Source organism: Polypterus senegalus, chromosome 1, assembly GCF_016835505.1.
Source record: "Polypterus senegalus isolate Bchr_013 chromosome 1, ASM1683550v1, whole genome shotgun sequence".
NCBI lineage: Eukaryota > Metazoa > Chordata > Cladistia > Polypteriformes > Polypteridae > Polypterus > Polypterus senegalus.
Window position 1 is genome coordinate 140,680,855 of NC_053154.1, and position 25,232 is coordinate 140,706,086.

At 38.9% G+C, this 25,232-nt stretch overlaps 1 protein-coding gene across 3 annotated transcripts in view; it reads right to left on the reverse strand.

Moving 5' to 3' along the window:
* LOC120532823 overlaps positions 1 to 20,938 on the reverse strand; it is a 31,452-nt gene extending 10,514 nt beyond the window's left edge. The window contains exons 1-5 of one of the 3 annotated variants that reach the window (XM_039759247.1): positions 20,435 to 20,938; positions 14,158 to 14,271; positions 8,740 to 8,865; positions 8,092 to 8,232; positions 1,845 to 1,972 (exon numbers count right to left, since the gene is read on the reverse strand). In XM_039759247.1, coding sequence (XP_039615181.1) covers positions 1,845 to 1,972; positions 8,092 to 8,232; positions 8,740 to 8,824 — 354 coding nt within the window. In that variant the 5' untranslated portion in view covers positions 8,825 to 8,865; positions 14,158 to 14,271; positions 20,435 to 20,938. Of the gene's footprint in view, positions 1 to 1,844; positions 1,973 to 8,091; positions 8,233 to 8,739; positions 8,866 to 14,157; positions 14,272 to 19,065; positions 19,558 to 20,434 lie in introns of those variants that run through there. The other 2 variants (XM_039759230.1, XM_039759240.1) reach the window with 2 other exon arrangements.
* Positions 20,939 to 25,232: the final 4,294 nt, after the last annotated feature.

The window sequence follows — 25,232 nt, forward strand, 5'->3', positions numbered from 1 at the left end:
AGTCATCTTTTGGCACATAATTTTCATCTATCAAAATGATGGAGAAGCTTCAGAATTAAACACCCAGGACTGGGCAAGCAGGTTTCACACCACTACAGCACAGGTAAAGTTCAGGCCTTTCCTGAAAACCCCTTCAAAGGGTGAATTTTTATACTATGAACACATAATTACCATTAATTTAAATGGAAGAAAATGTAAGGGGTCCCTGGCTCTAGGAAATTGTGATATTTGAGCAAAATGGGAGTCAGATATATGAGAACATCTATAATGTTAATCTATGTAAACTACAATAAGACTCTCCTTTAAGTAGTGTTTCATAAGGCTATTACCTTTGCTTTATTTTACCATTTTCACATTGATTTTTCTTGTGTTTTTTCAGCTTCTTCATGGTCTTTTGTAAGATCTTTCTCAAGATGATCTGTGAAGATACCTCAGTAACATGCATCATTTTCAGGGACTCCTATCTCAAATAATATTGTCTGCTTTTGGGGGGTTTACAACCTACGATATTCATTGGTTTCACTTCTTTTTGAAATATAGTTATACATTTAATTTTGGTTTGCTGCTTGGGAAATTTTATCGCCGCCATTTTGACAGTGCTGTTGTTGATTCCTGTTGCTAGGACCATCCTGAAGTGTTTGTGGCTTGTCAATCACGACAAGATAAAAGGTCATCCAGGGTTATGCTCCCCCCATCTGACTACACGGATTCTTAAACCCTTTGAACCTTTTTGAAATCTGTTTTGTTTCTCTGGTTTTTGATCTCTTCAATCAGTTTGACTTTGATTTTTGTCTTGCAATTCTTGGCTTAGGTTACTGATAGCTGTTCTCCTGGCTCTGACTCTCACTTTGGCTTTTTGACTACATCTTTGTCCTCTAGTTGCCCTTAGAAGTCTCATACCTCCTGGGCCCTAATTGAGAGCCACTGAATAGAATACTCTATTCTGCAGAATGACTTCCTTGACAATGCAGGACTAAAATAATCACATTTCCTTAAACCCATCTCACATTCCTAAACATTCATTACATTACCAAACTAGGTGGAAGAGCAGATAATGCATAATCAGTTAAATTGTTACAGAACAACTTTGACCATATACAGGTTTGGGTAGATTAAATGTAATTTAAATAAATGTAAAGTATTATATGTAGAAAATAGAAATAAATACATAATGGGAGTACTGTACACCTTATGAGAAGAGCCTGGGAGTCATAGTTGACTTGTCACCATCAACATCCAGAAAGTGTACTGAAACGATGAAGAAGACTAATAGGATATTATTTATATATCACGATGTGTGGAGCGCACAAGTCAAGGGAGGTTCTGCTTATGTTATTTAATGCACTAATGTATTGTAAACAGATCTGGATTACATATAACAAAAAAAGACATTTCAACAATATAGAACGTCCATGGAAGAGTAACATGGCTAATGCTAGGACTAAGAGGTGTGAGCTATGAGGAAAAAATGAAGGAGCTGAACCTTTTCAGTTTAAGAAAATGGGGATTAAGAAGTGACACGATTGAAGAAATAAAATGGATCCCAGCTCTTACTTTAAAATAAACTCTGCAACAAGAACATAGGGGCATGGTTTAATGCGTACAAACATGTTAGGAGCATATTTCATAACGTTATAAAAGATTTCTTTACACAACAATCACAGATACCTGGGATAAATTAACAAGTAGTGTGGTGGAGAGCAGGACTTTAGAGGCCTTCAGATCTTGACTTGATGTTATTTTGGACAATCTAGGTAAAGGGGATGGACGAGCATATTGGGCTGAATGGCTTGTTCTTGTCATGACTGTCCTAGTGTTTTAATTTCACCTTTAAAATAATGTACCTTTAGTCCTTCTTTGACATCACATGTTCCACAGTTCAATGACCATTCATGTCCATCCTGGTTATTTTTTCTATGTTGAAGGAAATATTGCCACTTCATTTCAAAGTGAATCCAGTTTTCTCTGTAGTCTAAAATATAATGATGAGGCAGAATTATACAAACAGAAGATTAGGCATGAACACCAAAATCTTAAAAGTGTATTTGCTCTGAGATACTGATGCCGTCCATGGTTTCTATCAGGTGCACCCTGATGATGAAATGCAAATTGTTCACAGCAGTCAGTGGTCACTTAGATAGGCCAAATTATATTTTACAGCCTACTGTCTCTTCAGAGAAATTGATACTAAGTGGTGTAACTGACCAACTGTTCAATTGGCCAGCTGGGCAGCAAGATCCAAAGTTTGTAACCAACTTAACAAGAATTGTCCAGCTTTTGAAAAATTGGAGCCTTGCAAGATGAATTAATTAATTAATGTGCTTACTGAGCCTTCAAGTAAGCCTTTAGTCCAGAAAGGACCATTGTCTCAGATGACACAGTACCATTGGGATGGTATTTCAGAATGAATCTGTCAAAGGATTTGTTAATTAACTGTCCACTTCTCCCACACATCCCCTGTTTGCGCTGCACCATGTAACTGCCAACACTTGCTCTGCAAGCCATGTCCCATATGACATATACAATGTGTATTACATGAGGCAGCTGTAGGCATATTTTTCTCTGTGCTTCAGTAATTGTGGCTGCACTGGCCATGACACAAGAGCTCAGAAGCAAACCACACAGCCCTACTGCTATAACCAGTACTAGGTTACATGTGACTCCCCCACATTGTTTCTGTTAAATCTGGCCAATGCCCAATGTATTCTTCTCCCTTCTGCCTCCTGCTCCTTCTTTACTGTTGTGTGTGTGGTCATAACAGGTCTAAAACTGAAAATGTGATCGTTCTCACTATTTGCATACTATAACAACTTTCTGTATGACTTCACCTTCCATATTGCAGCATAAAATCAGTTATCATTATGTCATTGTGATTTATATTTTAAATATTTATCTAGACCAGGGGTTCTCAAAGTCGGTCCTGAGGGCCCACTGCAGCTTCAGGTTTTTGCTTCAAACCAGATTTATAATTAGTGACAACACTGATCTCATTTAATTAGATGGTATTTTTCTCTTCTCTTATTCTACATTCAGAAAAGCACAGCAGCATGATTATTACATTTACACAACATTTAGAAATATTTATATTTTTGCTATAGATTTAAATGCTTAACTCACTTATATTGCCTTCATTATATTTTGCCCTTACTCTGTGCAGTTTGCTCACTTCATCGTATCTTAATAATGAGAATTAAAAAACGAGCAGAGCAGACATCCAGGCAAACACTGAATTGTGAAAGGATGCGACTACTTTAGCTTCAGACCCAATAATTAGAAAATAATGGATTAATTAAATAATTAGAACACCCGGAAAAATAAAATGAAAATCAAGATGAAAATATTCTTAAAAATAAAAAAATGCATTATTCCCATATAAGTAACTGCTTGGTACATTTTAATATTTTTTTCTAATTTCAATATTGTTCCCAAAACACAGAATCTCAGAAATAACAGTTCACTTAATTAGCCCAGGAGTCCAATTAAAAACAGAAGTTGGTTGGAACAAAAACCTGCAGCCACAGTGGGTCCCCGGGACTGACTTTGAGAACCCCTGATCTAGACATCAAAGTCATTCTTTGGCTATATTTACGTACATATATATGCACATAGATATACACCAATATAAAAGTATTTAGCTTGTACTGCTCAACATGAGTCGTGACACAAGGCCCTTTTGAAATGTAACTATCCAGAGGCAAACTAGAAATGGTCAAGTAAAATATCTCTTATATAGCTAAGAACCTGCTGGAATATTCTGTTTACAGAGAGTGAAGATGGTGTATGCTTAGAGCTGTATCATGTATCAGACTTTCAAAGATGATAAAAAGAGAGCTTGTTCACTGGCTTCCTAATGGACTGTCTGTCCATCATAATAGCCTAAAGGATAAGTTTAGTATTGTTCAAGTCAAAGTTATTTCTTCATAAACATGGTAAATGTTCATTTGCCATGCACAAATGTGTTCTAAAGGTAAGCATTATCCATAAATTTAAAAAAATGATTTACAATGGAGGATACAATGCACAGAACATCATCAGAAAACAAAAGTTTGAAATCTTACCATTGAAGCAGCAAAAGTTTTGATATACAAAAGCATGCCTTCCTTGTTTTGCATGTTTCTGACAACAAAAGGGATCAGGAAATACCCATTTTATTACATTTTCCTGGTACTGTTTTTCTTGTGGTAAGGATAAATTTTCTATTCACTTCTGTGAATTCTCACATAAATACAGAAGTTTATCAAAACAAAACCAACAACATGACATTAGAAGTTTACTGTGATTTGGTCTTTCGAGAGGAAACCATACCACAGGGTTCTCTCCAGCCTTTAGTACTCTACTCTGAACAAATCCAAATGGACACAGCTGAAGACTTTAGCCACACACAAGAAATCCAGCCTTGTTCCTGTAATTCCAGAAACTCTTGCCTGGTGATATTAATGTATCCCCTTCACCGCCATTTTTTTCAAGGTGTTAAACAGCAGTTAGCTTCACATTTAGTGATGATTTGTCTCTAATGTTCTCTGCAACCTGCTTTGAAGTGTGTGTGTCTGTGTTTTTCTGATAGCATTAGGGTATATGATAAACAGCAGTAAGCATGTGTCTTTCAAAATAATCATACATTCCCACCACCTGTTCCGTCTTATGTCTGGTCCATTGACTCATCTTAAATTCAGCAATGAATAGCTTTTTTCATCAGCCTGGGGTGCCTCCTATGCACTTCTCCTGTGTCTTGTAGTAGACCTGACCCTGGCCTCTTTCAGATGGTCCATTCTTCACTGTAAGCTACATTATCTTCCAAACTTTACCAATCCTGTGCAAGCTTTGGTTGGCTTTCACAAATCTCTTCTCTGAATTAGGTGAGCACAACTCTCGTGAATTTTACAGGGTCTGTTAAAATAGCAGTGTCAAATCAAAGTACTTTTAATTAACAATCTTTCTCACAAAGGTCACTTGGGCCCAGTATGCATTCAAGAGTTTGTTCAGACTAGACATTGATACAGAACATTTCATGTTTTCATGTCACACTTTTATGATCCACTTAATCCTGTAGTATGGCCAGCATAACCTTAGAAACAAGTACAGATGAGTACCTGTTTAGGAAGTTAATAGATGTCTACAAACCCCAGAACATACTCATTTTAGACCAAAACTCACATTTAAAGAGTAACAAATTGTCCGTTATAACCCATGCTGTGACCAACTTTCTGAAAACTCCCAGTGCCTACTAAGGGCTCTTCTCAGTCATCATTACCCCTTGTGGACTCAAAGATATCTTCTGCTCTGGCCAACAGAGACATTTTCACAACTGAGCACTCACTTGTGATTAATGGCTGTACATCTTCAACCATTCTTCTCCTGTCCATCTTATATAACAGAGTCTAAAGACACTCAATATTTGCCACATCTCTTGCAACTGTAATGTTTAGATATGAACTGTAGTGTCCAGTTGATCACCTGTGGCCATACGATGCCCTCATTCTCCTAGAATCTCAGTGCACTACAGTATCCAGTTAAGAGCACAAAATGAAGGACCATTTTGACTGAACATATAGGATAAGGGCTCCTAACATCACCCGCCTGGAACAAGTGATGTTAGAATGTTACCTTTTGGTCCAACTGTGACCACAAGGTTTTACCATTCTGGTTTCCACCAATGCAAGTTATTATTCAGGTGGTTCTGTACATATATTATAGCAGCATGTTAGCCATCTCTTCAACATGTCAACAAAGGCAACCACAGATACAGAGGACAACATAGGCCCAAACTGTCCAGAGGAGGAGTGGGAACAATCTACTCATCCTTCTGATGAATTTGTTCCTCACCCTTGATCTATTAGATCTCATTGCACTTTGTCAGTTTCTGCCTACTCTCTTGATTCCTCCTTAGAGAAGAGTAACGTTAAGTCCACATTATCCTTGCAATTCTACTGAAAGGAACAGGCACATATCCACATCATCTCTTTGATCCAAATTAAAAGCAGTCACGTCTGACTACGTAACTGCCATCTGGCTTTTACAGTGGAGTATCATCTTATAGGATCTCACATCACATATTTTGTATGAAAGTATCTAAGACCTCTTGATATAGGATGAAGGGCAATTAATTTAAATAATGTTTAAAACAGTTAAAATATTTCTCATCTTCTATACTACTGTGAGTAATGAATAGCCTGTTAGAGCTTGTTTTTAGGTCATTACGTGTGTACAAGTTCAGTTGTAGGAATGCATACCAAATACAGTGCATTCAAGAAGCGTTCAAATGCATTCACATTTAGTTATGCTGCAGCCTTATTCTAAACTTATTTAGAACTAAACTTACTTAAATTCTTTTTTTTTTCACTACATGAATGACAAAGAGGAAAACAGGATTTTAGAAATTTATGTAAATTTATTAGAAACAGAAATTGGAAATACCTTTTTTGACAAAAGTATTTAGATCTTTTACTTAGTATTTAGCTGAAGCACCTTTGCCAGCAATTACAGCGTGGAGCCTTCTTGGGTATGACAAGACAAACTTCACACACCTAAGACTTGGGAATTTTCTGCCATTCTTCTCTGGAGATCCTCCTAGGCTCTGTCAGTTAGGATGGAGACCATGGTGGACAGCTGTTTTCAGGTCTCTTCAGAGGTGTTCAAATGGGTTCAAGTCCTGACTCTGGCTGGGCCACTCAAGGACATTCTCAGAGTTGTCTCTAAGCCACTCCTTTGTTGCCTTTGCTTGGTACTTCGAGTCATTGTCCTGTTGGAAGGTGAACCTTCAGCCCAGTATAAGATCCAGAGCTCTCTGGAACAGGTTTTCATTAAGGATATCTTTGTACTTTGCTACTCTTGGCTTTCCCTCAACTCTGACTAGTCTCCCAATCCCTGCTGCTGAAAACAACCCAACAGCATGTTGCTGCCACTGCCATGCTTCACCACTGGAATTGCGCAGTTTCCTGGTTTCTCCCTGATATAATACTAATATTGGTTTCTTCAGACTAGAGAGTCATGTTTCTCATAGCCTGAGAATCCTTTAGGTGCGTCTTTGCAAACTCCAAGCAGGTTTCTGTTTGTCTGAGGAGAGGATTCTGTCTGGCCACCCTGTCATACAGACCAGATCAGTGGGGAGCTGCAGTGATGGTTGTCATTCTGGAAGTTTGCCTCATCTCAACACGTTCTCTGCAGGTCAGCAATAGTGCCCATTGGGTTCTTGGTCACCTCTCATAAAATGGCCCTTCTCCCATAATTAATCCATCATTTTGGTTGGATGGGTCACTCATGGAAGAATCTTTGATGTCCCCAGCTTATTCCATTTAAGAATTATGAAGGCAACAGTGCTCTGGAGAACCTTCAATGCTGCAGAGTTTTTTGTAGTTTTCCGCAGATCTGTGCTGTAACATGATCATGTCCCTAAGCTCTGCAGGTAATTCCTTCAACTTCATGGCTTGGTCTTGCTCTGATACACATTGTCAACTGTGGGATCTTCTATAGACAGGTGTTTACCTTTCCTAATCATGTTCAGTCAATTGAATTGACCACAGATAAACTCCAAAGAAGGTGTAGAAACATCTCAATGATGATCAATATAACGGGATGCACCTGAGCCAACTGTCAAAGCAAAGGGTCTGAATGCCCATGCCAATGTGATATTTAATTTTTTTTAAATAAATGTGCATGAAATTCTAAAATCCTGTCTTTGTGTTGTCATTCTGAGGTACTGAGTGTTGCTGATGTGGGGAAAAATTAATTGAAATTATTTTAATATATGGCTGCAACATAACAAAATGTGAAAAAATTCAAGGGATCTTAATACTACTGAATCCAGTGTAATGTTCTGTGTTGTGCGTCCTGTCTGAATGAATGAAGCAATTGGGACTGCTGTTCACCTTGAAAGGCATTACATAACTTGAAAGCCGTGCTTATCTTAACAAAAATGGTTATGTGTAAAATAATGATGGATTTTTTTCTTTTTACCCTGTTTGTAAAACCTCTTACAAATTTAAAATGTTACTAAAAATAATCTGACAATCTGATAGGCTTATGCTTTGCACTAGAAGTGCTGCTTCACAAACGGCACAAAAAGCAATGGCTTTTAATGTGTTTCTGCCATACCTGAGAACTGGGCGATCTTCTTCCTGCAGTATTCCTCCGCTAGCGGCATCACTGCCAACATGTCATGTCCCCACAGCGATATAGGCTTTCCTTGAACAGCATATGATACAAACAGTGCAGTGCACAGAGATCCAAGAAAGCCTGCCAAAAGGAGTCTTGGGTTAATATTTAAGTAGGGACACAGTGAGCTATCTTTTTCAAGCCTGGCTTAAACAAATTTTCAAGATCTAAAATTTCTAGCTAGTGGTTAAGGTATTAGCCTAGTTCAGTTCCCTTTACGGTCAATTTTCATATCCAGTGATCTAATTGTAGAAGTCTAAAAACTATTATTGTACATACTTCTGATTTATAGGATGTTTTGCAGGAAAGCATTTATGGTACACTCACATGTTAGCTGTAGCATACGACCATGCCATCATTTTTCTCCACTTTAGGCAATAAAGAGTCAATGTGTGCAATAGTTAAAGAGCAATGTTCTTCTGCACAGTGTAAAATCCACTTGACAGGACTGAGATGGCGCCAGGCTGAGTGGCTTCTTTACAAACATTCATAGACTGTAAGGACATGTCAGTCACTTCTTTGATACTGCGCAAGTGGAGTGCATGGGAATGATTTAATGATGTCAGAAGTGGAGGCTGTGAGTATTACCTGCAGGGTAGCTGTGTGTCATTCGACCGCATTCTATGCTCGCTTGGACAAGGTCACCAAGTTGCTCAGGTTTTGAATAGCACATTCCAATACTCAGGCCTCTTGTTGCAACACCAAATTTAGCCTCTGTAATTCAAAAGGTGACTTTGAGTTAACTTTGCCTCATTCCTTTTGAAGAAAGCCCTATAAAGTTATTTACTGGAATTGAAATGCTGTGTGATATTTTAAACCTTTAGTTCTAAACAGTCAAGATAAACTGTATTAATGAAATGCTCAGTGAATCGCTTAACTGCTTGCCCTGCCATATGCAATTACACTGCTGAGCAGACTTACAAAGAGCCGACATTCAAGATGGTCAGAGAACTGAGGCTCAGTAAGTAAAAATACAAAGTTATTTCTTCCATTCTAAATAAAACACTCTTATTCAGTGGCAATTTAAAAGTCTCTTAAGGATGGACTAAACACACATATAAACTAAAAAATGTCAAAAGTTACCTGAACTCTGATATTATTGAAACATTTTACACAAAGAATCATAACACACCTAGCTTTAGATCAAATGAGCTTCCGAACATTGTTATAATATAACATTCTCTCACCTAATTCATCTAATTTAGGAGCGTAGGAGGCTGGAACCCATATCAGCAGCACTGAAACAGGCACCACACACATTTATTTTTTATCAGTTTACAATCACATGTGTATGTCAACTAATTTTGTTAGAAAAACAGAGTACCTTAAGAAAAAGACACAAAAACATTAGGAGAACATGCATACTCCAAACAGATACTTGGAATCCATGACGAATCGGTGCTAACTATGGACAATTATACATATACATTAAATATCGTATATACTCGCAGATAAGTTCTCCCGTGGATAAGTCAGGACTTGATTTTATTGCATAATTTCTGGTATTTTATAATGTTTGTCGTATAAGTCGAATGCTATTGGTCCAAGAGATTATGATATGCTAACTTCCACCTGAGAGAGTAACCGTAGAGCACACTGTCTTTTTTTTCTATGTGGGTCCAGCAATGCGCTGTATCAGCTCGTGCTCCTAACCTCTCTCTCCTGCTCTGTCTATTGTGCCTAAGTCACCACACAGTAATACCCAAACTATTCCGAAACAACGTTTGCACTGATTTGTGTTTTTGTATCTCACACCCTCATACACCTTTATCTTAACAGCATTCCTTATCTACAATGGAGCGTTCCACCAGAACAAAATATGGTTATATGTTGGCACACTCACACGCGCTTTGGAGGCAGTCAACAAACCCTGTGGTGAGTGAAAGATCGCGAGACGAAGAGTTACAGAAGGGTACTAACATCTCTCTCTCTTTTCCTGCAGAAGCAAAGACGAGAAGTAAACGTCCTTATCTTGGATCCAAAATGGCCGATTTGTCCTTCCGTCCCTCTCGGTTGACATCACCTCCAAGTCGATGCCATGATGTCATTTCCCTTCCTAATTTAAATACCCCTCTGTTGAACTGTTAGATTGTCAAATGTTTGGTTGATCCTTTTTTGTATAAATGTTTATTTTGACCTGTCCTCTGAACATTATACGGGGCGGTTCCTCAAAACTTTGTGAGACTGGCTGTCGTAGTTATTTGTATTCCACAATGTGTGGACATAGCTCAGTGAATTTAGACATATTAGAAACAATACCACTTACTGACTCTGTTCATCTGCACAGCACAGTACAGCACACCAAGCCCAGCCCTCTAACCTGTATTTAGAATAGAAACAGGCTGTTCCTATTGCTTAGATAAGACAAAAGTAAAAAGAAGGTCACATGCCTCACTGAAATAAAAAGATTTAGTGTATTAGCATGATGCCAAAGATGTTTCAGTCTCATGAAGGAGATGCTAGCCCAACTTCACACATGCCACTGCACTCTCTTTTCAAACGTGCACAGGTATCAGCACTGGTCACCTCTATGCGGTTAACCTGACTGCTACCATAGCCCTACACAATTCTTTTGTCTTTCCTACAGACTTGATTGTTTTATGTGAACAAAAAACACATTTGCATTTCCTCTCCTGTTAAATGTGAATGCAATCCATTTCTAAACAACTCCAAATGTGGTCTGTGTGGTCCATCACCTACACAAGTACAACCAGTTTTTTAAATTTGGCCAAGTGCAGTCTGATTGTGGCACATGTTGATGCAGCTGTAAACGGATATAATTTAATCTAGCTATATATTCTCACTTATGTCCTGATTTATGAGCTGAATTTTTTCATTCAATACCAATTTCATTTCCATTGCTTTGCTAGTTTTTCTAACCTGCTGCAATGTCCAAGAAGGAAAATCCAATAAAGTGGGAAAACAGTTTCAAGAGAGATACGAGGCAGAATATATGACAGTGAGAAGTTGAAGGGGTATCTGTGTGTCTTGTTTATTAAGAAAATGTAGTGTTAGTTTGTTGATTTGTTCCAGCCCGTGTTGTGTACATAAAGTATTATCTTTGGCAATTAATAAAGTTGAATTTTATACCCCTGTCATTGTGCTACTGAAGAAAATCATTGCTTACATGGAGGAAAAAGGTGTTCTTCTCAAGAAAGATCTGTTCATGCAATCAAAAGAAATATCAGGCAACCTTAGAAGAAGAACTATAGAGATACATAAAGCTGGAAAAGACTTCAGAAGCATCTCTAAAGGCCTGAGTGCTTATCATTGCATAGGTACACTTAAGGCTGGATCAAGATCTAAAAATGAAAATCAGGGACCCGCAGAGATCTAGTGAACAAGTATGAACCAAACTGATGTCCATGGAATTGTTAACCATAAGAAGCTGCGTATGCATGATTGTCGAATGCAGATTGATGTTACAGACTGGGCAGGATGAAGAAAGAAAAATATTTGCAAAAAGGACTTCAGATACTTTTAGGATTTAGTTAGTTAGATTATATCTGCAGTAGAAGTTGTAGCTTTGGACGTACTGTAACGTCAGGCTGCATCACATGAGACAAGTCACAGCTCAGCGCTCTTGCTCTCCAAGGTCTCACAGGGTGAGATACAGTAGGAAGTGCACCATTGCATAGTATCATGTAAAGTCATAATGTATGTACAGCACTAAACTGTTATAACATGTACACGGCGCTAGTTAGCATGATTAGGCCGCTGTCTTCAGCTACTTTATAAGCATGTGTAGTATAGTGCTCATTTGGCGCCATAATATGTCTGAATATCTTATTTGTTCCTGGTGAGTTATTTGTAATTTAATACTGTTGCCACAGCTGTCAGAATTATTATATGCAGCAGATTAAATTGATTTTATTTTTGCTGTAAATAATATTGCGGAGCCATCTGGAGTAGAGTCTAGCAAATGTCAGTGCCACTCACTGCACTAAAAATGTCCTGTCTGACACTTCACACTTCAGTTTTGTATGCAAAGATCATCCAGAATTTCCACTTTTAGGGAAATTAATTAATTTGTAACTGTGAGTGAGTATATGCAGGTGACAATGTAGGAAAATAAAGGATGAGAAATCTGTGTCAGTAAATGGTCCTCAATCTGAAACCTGGACCTGCTGGGCTGGAGTCTTCCTGGACTGTGAAAATGCTCTAACCCTGGACAGAGCGCCTGTCAATTGCAAGGGGCACTCACAAACACAGTCAGCCCTTCTTTTGCTTGTCCAATTTAAAGGTATTGAATTCACATACATCTATTATGGAGACTTTGGTGAAAAGAGACTTCTCACACACAGAAAGTGACTGAGCTGAAATTCAAATCCGGTCTCCTGGAGCTGGGGAACAAAAATACTCACCACAGTCCCACCATACCAATAACTTTTACATAACATTTTTCAAAAGTTTTTATTGTCACTCTTAAATTAATTTATACAGTGTGGTGAGTGGCTGGGGCTGCTACCAATCCGGGACTCCCAAAAGGACCGAACAGGGGGCGACCACCCTGGTTGCTTTGGGAACCATGGGTAGAGAGCTTGGAAGCTCAACCCTGTAGGGGCCCGTGGTCACCGCCAGGGGGTGCCCCAATGCCTAGAGAGCCCTGGACCTCAGCACTTCTGCCACACCCGGAAGTGCTGGGAGGAAGAGGATCGGGGACACCCGGAGTGCTTCCAGGTACACAGCCGGTGCTTCCGCCACACAGGGGCGTGTCAGTGGAAGGTTACTGGAAGATACCTGGAGCACATCCAGGTGGCTATAAAAGGGGCTGCCTCCCTTCATTCAAGGCTGGAGTTGGGAGAGAAGGAAGGACAAGGTCTCTGGAGGAGGCATGGAGGCGGCCTGAAGCAAAGAGGCAGTGTAAGGCCTGGACTTTGGGGAGTCTTGGTGGTTGTGTGGCACTTTATTAATTGTAAATACTGTAGTTGTAAATAAACGTGTGGTAGTGATTAAGAACATGTCTACCTGTTGTGGGGCTTAGTCCACAACAGACATTATGCTGTGTTCTATTTACCTTGGAAGTTGGAGCTGGGAATGACATCACACTTGAATTGGCCTGCTTCAGTCAAACATTCTGAAAACCAATATAGACAACTGCAGGAAAACCTTTGTTGTACTTGCTCCATCAGAATAAATACCAGATGATAACAACACATTACATGTTATTTTGAGCACCCAAACACCAGAGGAACACGTCCATAGATACAAGTTGGACAGTACTTTGTGTACGACTGGTTTAATGAAATACAAATAGACAGATATCCCAATAAACATATAATACTATAGTGTACATCGCCATTTTAGATTGACGTCATAAACTGAAGTCGGACAAACTCCGACTTGACAAACGTGGACCAAGTTTTCAAATCTGATTTGTGGAGGCGTTCCAGTTGAAAATTTTGACTAAAACATTAGACGGCATTAGGTAAGAGATTCTTCTGCACAATTTTGGCAAATCACTAAAGAATATATCTAAAAATGCATGCAGACCTCTCTGGGTTTTTGCTACAAGGTATGAAAGCAGAGCTGAACAAGTGGCACAGAAGTAAGGAGTACATCAGGTAAGCTGATTTTATGATATTATGGATTTTAACACATTCTTACTTATGTCACCAGACAGTGTTTGTCAGACATGCAAGTAATAGTTTCACTGTCCTCTGTACACGTGACAATACTATTAATATATACAGTAATCTGTATACTTCAACTGATTTATAAAAGAGCTTATCTGCCATCAGCATACAAGTGAATAATTAACAGCTAAACCCAATAGCACACACTTAGAATTTTGAGTTCAGTCCTGCGATGGGCTGGCATCCTGACTGATGCTGGGTTGTGTCACTCGTGACCCTCAACTGGCTTACGTGTACTCGATACCAAATGAATTAACCTATCAAAACACTTTCACTATTACACTCTACTAAAAATTAACTCCTAAATTATTTCCTTTCTTGTTCAACTTTACAGGAATGAAGTGCATATTTAAAAAAAAATGTTGCTTACCTTTCTTGGTGTTAGGTTTCTGTGTAAAAGCTTCATTATTTTGTAGATATTTTTCCAGAATAACAAGATAGAGTTTGGCCACTTTTCTGTAAAAAGAGTGAAATGTCTCCAAGCCTAATGCAATTCGAAAAAATGAAGAGAACATTAAATAAATATAAAACAATACAATATGATTCTAACTGCAAACATACACACACTGTTTACTCCAAAAGCAGCACACCAATGTGTGAGTGTGCAAAATTACAACTTAGTAGCATTAAATTACGATTCAAGAGATGCAAAGGGACAACAAATGCAATGCAGCACTGGGATAGCTGAGAAGAGTTAAAATATACAATAGTGTGAAAAAGTAAATACACCCCATGAAGTGTTTCTTTCATTTTTTAACATGTGGAAATATCAAGATTTGGCATATCTGTTCATCTTGTGTTGAACGAATGATTGCAAAGTCAAAATGTTCATTGTTATCAATTTACTTACATCACTTTTATCTAAAGATGCTGTTTAAATGAAGATCAAATCTTGATATTAGAACATTTCAAATATTTAGATGAGAACAGGCCATTTAGCCCAACAAAGCCCACCAGTCTTATCCACTTAATTCTTCTAAAATAATGTCAGATCTAGTTTTGAAAGTCCCTAAAGTCTTACTGTCCACCATGATACTTGGGTAGCTCCATGTGTCTACTGATTTTCTTCGGGAAGAAAAATTTTCTAATGGGTGGGCGAAATTTACTTTTAACGTGTTTCCAACTGTATCCCATGTTCTTGATGAAATAATTTTAAAGTAACAGTCTCAACCCACTGTACGAGTTCCCTTCAAAATTTTAAACACTTCAATCATGTCTCCTCTAAATCTCCTCTAGTTTAAATTGCAAAGGCTCAGCTCATTTACTCTTTCCTCATAACTCATCCCCTGTAGTCCTGAAATCAGCCAGGTTGCTCAGATATCTCTCCATTATAATTAAAAAATCCTAGGACGAGACGTGACATTTTCAGAGAGATACTTTCACGTCCTATGAGACGAGACTTTGTGCCAAGAGATTTAACCATACACGGGGCCGGAAATAAAAGACAAAGAGTAGATGACAAAGTAGAATATCGGAAAGAAATAAAAAACATTGCCACGGTACACATGCAGAGCAGGTTAGAGATAATGAAAGTACTAAAATTCGAAAGTCTCAAAAAACTGATAGTAAAGATTGCATTAGCGCAAACAGAAATTATTACTCGGTGAAATAACAGAACAGCGAAAAGAGAGCGAATATATTGTTCGGATTTAAACTTTAAGTCGGAGACTTGTAGATCGTCTAATTCGTGTTGCCACCAGGGAAAACCAAAATAGTGTTTCTTCCCAATGAAGAGGCATATCCACGAGAATTAAAAGATTCCAAAAACGTTGGTGTGGTACACATGCAGAACAGGTTTTAGATAATGGAAGTACTAAAATTCAAAAATCTCAAAAAAAGCATAGTAAAGATTGCATTAGCACAAACAAACGGAAATTATTACTCGATGAAATAACGGAACAGCGAAAAGACAGCAAATATATTGTTCAGATTTAAATTTTAAGTTGGAGACTTGTAGAACATCTAATTCATGTTGCCATCAGGGAAAAGTAGTGTTCCTTCCCAATGAAGAAGCCTATCTGCGAGAATTAAAAATTTGGTTGTTTAGTTAAAGTGAAATTCACATACGCGAGTAGCAGAGATGCGAAGTGGCTGACACGTAGCGCTGGCAGGGGGGGTTGGTGAGTGAAGCGAGCAGGGGGCAAAGCCCCCTAGTAATAAAAAAAAAAAGCATGTTCTGGTGTGTACTTACTTTTTCAAGTGATTTTACATAACATATAATAAAAATGCACAATGCAAAGAGCATCTGAACAAGGTCGTCTGTAGACTTTAAATATTTATACAGCTTTATACTGTAGTTGACCTTGTATTTGAGTCTTTAAGCTAGTGTTATAAACTTTGTTTGGATATGAATATGCACACAAACACTGACACCTCCATATACATATATGATCCATCCATCCATTTTCAAATTAGTTTATCCACTGGGTGCTGGACCCTGTCCTGCCAATAAAGAATGAAAGGTAGGAACGAATCCTGGACAGGGAGGATCAGCAAATAATAATGTTTGTAATTCTGATAGGAAAACAACTGTTTTATTCTGTTAATGTGCTCAAAACAATCTATCTAATCTGTTTAGATATATTTATAGATATACAGTAGATATATGTACAGATATACCACTGTGTAGGACTGTGCTGTGGTAGCGCTGCTGCCTTGCAGTAAGAAGACCAGGATTCACGTCCCAGGTATTCCCCACATGGGGTCTGCATGTTCTCCCCGTGTGTTTATGGGTTCTATTTGAGTGTTCCAGTTTCCTCCCTCAGTCCAAAAACTTGTACGTTAGGTCATTGGCAATACTAAATCGGCCCGTGTGTGCGCTGGACTGGTGCTCTGTCCTGGCCTGTTGCTTGCTTTCATAGGCTCCAGGTTCCTTGTGACCCTGCTCTGAATATGTGGATTTCAAAAATGAACAAATACTACTGTATGATAGTTATTCGATATTTTAATATATTATAGTTTTGAATCCAAAAAATAAATTAAAGCATGACATCATAGTCAATGGTTTAAGCTCTATGTTCGTTTATCACTAGAAATTATTTCCAGGCTGGTCAGGGTGCTACTATCTGTCAGCATTTTGTTTGTTATCCTTATGTGTTTGTGGGGAGAAGACTTTCTGCACGTAATGTGGTTTCCTCCCACATCTAAAAGATGTAAAGGTGGGGCTATCTTTCATGGCTTGGCTTAGGGTAAACATGCACCTGGCAGTGCCCTGTGGTTGGGCTCATTCAGCATTAGCTCCTGTCTTGCACACCCGTGTTTTCTGTGATCCTTTCTTGGACTAAGCGAGTAAAAGAAATAAGTGTCTAGATCAATTAACACTGATTTACATTCACAAACCAAAAAAAATGCCAAAATAAGCATATGTGTTTGTTTTAAAATATCATATAATAGCACAATAACAATGGTGGACATGATATCATTTAATTTCTAGAACCACATCAAAGTGCCAGCATGCCTAAATCAGATACATACGTAAATATGATAAAAATGCGAAAACTTTATTGTATGTGAAGAATAGGCAGATTAGACTGTATGTGTGGAGTGTGTCTGAGAAGGCACCTAGTCCAGGGTTGATCTCACAAAGCTGCAATGATCCTGCTTTTCCATGACCCCCAATGGACTATATGGAGTTAAGAAAATGTATGTATATCTTATTTAACATAACAAATGTTCCCATACCACATAACCCAGACTATTCTGGCTGCCCTGGAGGCAAAAAGGCAAGGTCAGGATGTCAATTTATCACTGGGGTCACACACAGACCCAAGTACACTCATATAGGGTCAGTATGGAATCAACTGCAAATTCAAGTTCATTGTCATGAGTGCATTAACTATTGTAAAATGAAATTCTTACCAGTGTGGATACTCAAAATAGTTAACAATAATACAATACCAGCAAAACACACATCTAAAAGTATAACTAGTATGCAACTACCTTAATATACAGTATATACAGTTATATGCAATATATATTTTCAACTATTTATATTAGCAGTTATGTATTTTGTTCAAAAAATTAAGGGAACATTTAATCATCACAGTTTAATACCAAATCAATTAAGCTTCAAAGGATATCAGTCTGTCCAGTTAGGAAGCATAAGCGATTGTGAATCAATCCGAAGTCCCCGGATGAAAACCCACGTAAATATTGGGCGAATGTACACGTGCTCCTCCACAATATAAGGGCGCGGGATCCGCGACGCAGAATTGCTGCAAGCTGCACCACATTGTCGCCTGTTTATATAATTTAACGCCTGGTTTAAACTCAGTAAGACACACAAAGTGAATTGAGGTACTGTACAACGCAACGATAATAGCATGTAATAGTCTAAATTGAAAAACTACTGCAAGATATGCAATGGACTGATTTCGTGTGTGCATTTCATAGCGATATGAATGAATGTCGGTGTTCTGGAATGGACTGACGCTCAATTCAGGAGTCCTAATCGGAATACGCGGGTTTAAAAACAGACAAATAATAAGGTATTTTTAAAAAAGCCTAAATAGTAATCACGCGAATAGCTAGTAACATCCTAGTTTAATAGTTGATATTCGGCTACGTGAATTGATCAGTAATTCAAGGCTTAGCTTAGGTGCTATTGCGAAGAAAGGTCTGAAGTGCTATAATAGATATATCCGTACAAACATAAGCCCCCTAAGAAACCCGGAAATGTAAACGCGCTGCTAAGATGCAGACTTCTCTCAGTGCCCAGACTCCTTTGCTGCTATTTTAATATTTCTACTTGATTGTTCCGCGTTCGTTCTTCACATTACAAAAATAAAACTCTTGGCATTAATTTTCACCAAGCTATGACACGACAAACTCAATCCTTTTAACAGTTGGTTGACTTTGCCGGCACATGCTCGCTGATTTCGCCCTACAGATACTCCGGTTAACCTTCCACTTGTCTGTCCTGCGGCGGGCTGGAGCGACTTCCATCCTTTAAGTCAATGCTGATGATGGCACAGGCACGGGCTTATCGATCCGCAAAGCGGGTGTTTTGTATTTAATATAAGCATATAAAGACCTCTACCAAAGACCACTTTGATAAACACAATGACTACAACTTCTTTGTTTGGATTTTTAATACTGCGTAAATAAGGATATGTTTTTCTTTACCATATGAACAGTAAAATCAATAATAATTGAGAAGGTGAATTGTATTCATCAGCATTCAGTATTTACTCGCTGAAATGGTTGCACGTGAGACCTACGTGTAGATGCAAAGTAAATAAAAGTCACCACTCTTCTCAAAGAAAGAATACGATCTTACCAGAAACGAGGGATTCCGCCGTGGCCATGTGCAGCTGTAAAACTAAGGGGATGTCGCGTGTTTCAGGACATTCCGTTATCTTCTCCGGACTTCCATCGATTTGTTGCTCTTGACGTTTCTGATCACAATTCCAAATTGTGTGATGTGAGTTTTGGTAACACAGAGTACGGCCGAGTTCGCTAAGTTCCATTGCTGCGCGGTAATTTTCCATTTTGATGTTTAATTATTTTGTTAAACCAAAATTAAAATAAAAAAAAAAAACTGAAAAGGATGCGTGTAGTTGACAGCGATGTGTGAGGTGCTTGAAAACAAGCACGGATTAGTGGAATGGAAGTATACACTAACTCTGCTAGGTCCGTCTGTCAAGTGCAGTGAGAAGCAGCAGCTAGGGGATTCGCCGCATCATTAGGATTCCGACGGCGCCCTGTAACTTGTCCAGTAATGAACCGATGAAAGACTGACTTTATGCCACAAACGGGAGGCTAGAAAGAACGGTCGCGGCCATGGACGTGATAGTTTTGAAGGAGTAAGGTGACGCTGTGGTTAGCGCTACGGATTCACGATCGGTACTCTCATCCTGTCAAATTACACGTTGATCCCTATGTGAGATTTTTCTTTGGTACTCTACCTAACAGTATTCTGGCATTGACCAACAGTGGATAGCTTTAACAGTGTAAAGCCAAACAGGAGACAAATACATACATAATATTTTTAGGAAATCCGCATAAAAATGGTGATATTTAGGCTGGTCCTGGATGGCAACCCAGCTACGAAACTATAGACGAGGACAAAATGTTATCTGATGGTTGGTTTTAGAGACTCTCCGGTCAGGTTTTTTGGGGCTTATACTGATCACAGATTTGGCCAGAATTGTTTTTTTAACCCTAAGATTCAGTGTAAAAAGTCGATTTTTTCCTATGTTAAAAGTGTTGTCAATGGCATGTTTACAATTAAAATAATGTATTTTTCCATAGTTTAACAAAATTAGAAATTGGAGGCTTATCTCTCAGTGCCCATCAATTACAATTCTTAATAAAATAAATACAATCTGTTGAAAAAGGAAGAAAACATTCATTAGTAGAAAAATATGTACAAAACATGTATCCTTATGTATGCAACTGGCATATGCTGTGCCTTGAAAAAAAATTTAGTTCCCAACCCTTTTTTCACATAAACGATTGTCATTATCACCCATGAATTTTGATCCAATTTACTGAGATTATTTATTTGTAAATAAAATGCTATTTTTGAAAGTGCTGCCCCAAAAATAAACAAAAAATAATTATAACACATTTAAAAAATTAATTTTAAAAACTGAACTGTAAACAATTTGTAAGTATTCCTCCCCAATCGTTTGCTCAAGCAGTACCTGTTTTTTATGTCTCGCTGAAAACATTCTGTGGCAAGAAAGTCAAGACTCTGACCGGGCCACTGAAGGGCAACACTTTTCTTCATTTTAAGCCACTCCATTGTCGCTCTGACAGTATACTCCTGTTGAAAGGCAAATCTCCTTCCCTGTTTAAGCTTTGAAACAGAGGGACAGAATTTCCTTCCAGAATTGGGCTGCATTGTACAGCATTCATCCTCCCATCAATCCATATCAAATCGCCAGTGCCTGCTCCTGAAATGCATCCCCAACATGATGCTGCCACCTCCACATTTTACATTGTGTATGGCTAATATGCAATGTTAGATTAATGGCACACATACTGCTTTTTCCATAAAGGCCTTGAAGATTGTTGATCCGTGAACATTCTCTCTTACTGCTGCAACTTAAGGTGAAGTCATATTAGCGACTTTGTGGGGTATGCCAGGCTTGCCAACTGGAGTTGATGATCTCATTGGCAGACCGTGTTGGTTTACATGACTGGAAATCGCTGGGCAAGTTAAATTTAGCAAGTACGTGCTGAACGCCCAGCACAGTTGTGCTCGTCCTTTTCTGTGACAGCCAGTAACATGGTGCCTGACAGACCCCATGCTGCACAAAGAGTTGACAGGTACAGCAAGTTCAGCCACAGTCTCGCCTCCCTTTTTCTTTTTTCCATTGTGTCTTGAAAACATCAAACTTCTGATCTTCTTGAGGTTCCTTGTCATGCATTATATACACTGCACTCCTGAGTGAGTGTTCTTTAATTGTCAGCTGTCATGCACACAGAGTCCACCCCTTGACTAAAAACAAATCTAAATCTCTTGGATTTTGTCTGAGCGAACTGTGGACTAGTTGGTGTGAGCCACCGGGTCTGTCACATTATACTCACTGCCAACTGCCTCTGACTCACTAAGATTATGTAATGAATGCTATGAGTGGAAGAGTCCTCTAGTGTGACGTGGTCTTTAGTCAATTGGCGTCACAGTAGCCTCTCAGACAAATGCCATTCTCGTTGAAAACTGAGTGTAGAATGGTGGTCTGACCTTATAAGTGTGACTGTAGTTTTTTCTTTTTCCCACTTCTGTATGATGGACTTCACTGAACTGCAAGGTATGTTTCAGGGCTTTTCAGATGAACTTGCACTGTGATCCATTGTAATGCTATCGCTGACTTGTGTTGAATGTACTTTTATCTTAATTTTAATTTGCTTTTTGGAAAATCTCTACAATACTGTTGGACCTCAGTAAGAGAGTGAGTTCATAAATTAATTTAGAACATGTGATCCCCATATTTCCTACATCAAATTGGGTGACTTGGTATGGTGCTTGAATAAAGTCAACTTTATATTTACAACAGTTAGGAATACTTTATAAATCTCACTGTTCTCATTTTTCCTCTTTTAACAAAAATTGCGGAAAGATTTTCACTTTGTTTTGTTTCATTTTACACGATGTACAATGTTTTGTAGATTAACTGCTAAAATTCTTACTTTAATATATGGTGAGTTTAGAATCTGAGACAATGCTGGAACATTTTTAAAAAGTTTTGGCGACTGAATAGTCTAAAGTACTGTACATAAAGTAAAATCGTTGTCTAGTCTCTCTTACAATCCACAATTCTAAAATGTTCATAAGATCTTTACCAAGAAGACATAAAACTAACAGGCTTAAGAATTTAGTAAGTAAAATTGCCTAATTTGGCTCTAAAGGTAACAAGTCTGTTGTTTACTGAGCAGCATGGCCAGATTCTGAACTTGTTAAAAGGAGCATCTCTTTATTTTTAAGACAATATTTTCCTCTTTAAATTCAAAACATAAGCTCCTGCACTAAACACAAGTTTGCCCGCTGTCCACATTCACACAAGGAGAATTCCTTGTAACTAAAAGACAAAATGAAAAGATCTGGACTGATTGAAGCAGCTTGTCTTTTAATTTCAATGGAAGATACACACCTCTGTGAGTGTTCTTTTTTCAGTCAGTTGCAGAGCCCTTTTCTTTCTCTCTAAATTCAACAGGATAACATATTTACCTATTTTTTTATCCTCACGTTCTCAGTTTATTATAGCACTTTGTTCAATGTGAAAGCCATTACTTCAATCTTCTCTCTCTCCCTAAACCTAACACGCCCCTCTCTTTTTAAAGGCCACCTTCTTGCTGCAGCACTGCATGGCTACTTTCTCAAGTACCATAATACTTTGAGAGAGAGAGAGGCTAGAAGCACGCACTGATACAACGCATTGCCGCACCCACCACATGACAAACCAACTCAGGATCCCAGATTAGGACCCGAGTGCAGCCATGCAATTGGTGAGACCTCAGCACCACATTAGTTCAGATGGAATGGAACAATGTGAGGTGTTTTATGGTGGCTGGAGTGCAAATCCTGCCACCAACTCCCAGGTTTTTCCCTGTAGGTTGCATGGCTTACATGCAGGACTAGATGCGGATTAACGTTACACCCAAGATGGGCATAATACTTTATAACACTATAATCCAACTTAATAAAAGGACAAGTGTCTGTTTGTCTGTGTGTGTGTCCATCCTGTTGCTATGTCTCTGCTCTCCAACACATGCAGCATCACAAACACAAGCACTGCTTTTATGTATCCTGTACCAAATGGTGTGTAAACAGAGACAAAGCAACTGGACGAACACACTGCACTGCAAACATTAACGCTGAACGCCTCCAACAGAGAGTAACTGCTGAATGGGCAGAAACCAGCCTATCCACCTTAACGAAAGGACAAGTGTCTGTGTATCTGTATGTCTCTCCAGTTGCTATGTCTATCGTAAATGCAGTGGTAATGTTTGTAATACTCCATCAGTTGGTCTGACAAATACAATGCATACATCTCAGTTATATGCCAGTTGGTATGGGATTTGTAAAAGCATTCTTAATGTTTGTAATGCGCCATCTTTTAGAATACTACAGTACATGCATTACAAAGTACATTCCAATAGATGGTTCACTGCAAACGTTAACACTGAGGTCTATGTTGTTAGATTTCATTCTGTTTTAGATGGGTAGTACAGCCTATTTATTTACTATAACACTTAGCCTAAAAAAAAGATCTATGTTTGAGATCAGCCAATTTGGAAATTCTCAGTCACGTCATTTGGGTTGAAAATGGACAGATTTCAGTTGATAGCTATTCAATTGGAGCATCACTTGTAGCTTTACCTGAAATTCTATAACACTGTATGTTCCACTCAGCTTGGTATGTGTGCTATTGCTTTGGGTTCAGTTAACCTAAATCTACTATATTTTGACATAATCTGTTCCAGAGGACTCTAATCTTGTTTTTACCAGAAGATCAAATATGCTGGGATGCATCGTCAGTGATGTTTCCCGGGTTCGTTGGGTGTTTCAGGTCTCACAACATCATATGTCCTCACCCAGCCCTAACTTGTGTCCCAGCATCATTAACCCATGGATCAACCCTGTTAATCCACAGCCAACTGGAAGCTCTCTCTGCTGCCTCCATTGCTGTTCTGATGACTGATCTCCTCAATGGCCCTCTCATACCCAACAGGGTGCAGACTCTGTTCAAAGAAGGTCCAGCAAAGCCTCTGCACTCTACTTCCACTGGGTGGCAGTGTGCTCACCAACCCTGTTTCCGCCAATCATCCAGAAGGTCTCTGGTTCTTGGCCAGATTCATCTCAGATGTCTCCTTCTATGCATTCTTCCCAAGGCAATGTCAGTTCTTTCAGAGCTAGCTGTTTTGAGGCCTTTGATAAAATGACAGTGTCTGGTCACAATAATGTTACTGCAGCATTTACCAGAAACTTTAGTTGCTTACCTAGATCTGCCATTAACTACCAATCCTGTGCAGTGGAGAGTAGACCGACCAAAGCTATTGGTTGTTGTTTGGACTGCTTGCTTACCTTGATGAATGTTAACTGATTTGAGTGGGGGGCAGTGGGGCCTGCTATTTATTATGGCTAAGGAGACACTCTCATCAAGTTCCTGATCATGGCGCCAGTGGTAGTGACCACCTCCTTGGGCATTTGGGCAGTTGCTCAATATATGTTCTAGTGTCTCTGTCCCAGAGGACAGAGAACAGAAAGGTTTGTCAAACCTGTCCCATAAATGGAGGTTTGCCGGGCTAGGTAAGGTGTCATATATAGCTTGGATCAGGAATTTTATGTGGTGGGGCTCTGCTCCACAGATGTTATTCCAAGTGAGCCTTTATTCAGTCACACTCTTCCATCTCATCCATGCCCCCTGCTGCCACACACCTGCCGTCTTGCTTGTTCTTACTTCATCCATTGCTGATCTCACTTCTTGCTGGACCAGCAGACACCTTTCCTTGCTCTCGGCCTTGGTACACTTAGGCATCGGAAAGCTACCCAAGCCTGATCTACCTGTAGCCACTGCCCCGCCCTACTGTCTTGTGCATCAGGCTCACTTCTGCCATCTTCAACTCCTTAGCAGCACTCCATCTTCTGCCAGTATGGATTTCAATGCCTGCTGCTGAGACTTTAGGGTCTTTAGATAGATAGATAGATAGATAGATAGATAGATAGATAGATAGATAGATAGATAGATAGATAGATAGATAGATACTTTATTAATCCCAAGGAGAAATTCACATAATCCTGCACCAGTATACTGATAAAAAAAATTAAATTAAAGAGTAATAAAAATGCATGTAATAACTTTGAATAATGTTAGCATTTACTCCCCCGGGTGGAATTGAAGAGTCGCATAGTGTGGGGAAGGAACGATCTCCTCAGTCTGTCAGTGGAGCAAGACAGTGACAAAAGTCTGTCACTGAAGCTACTCCTCTGTCTGGAAA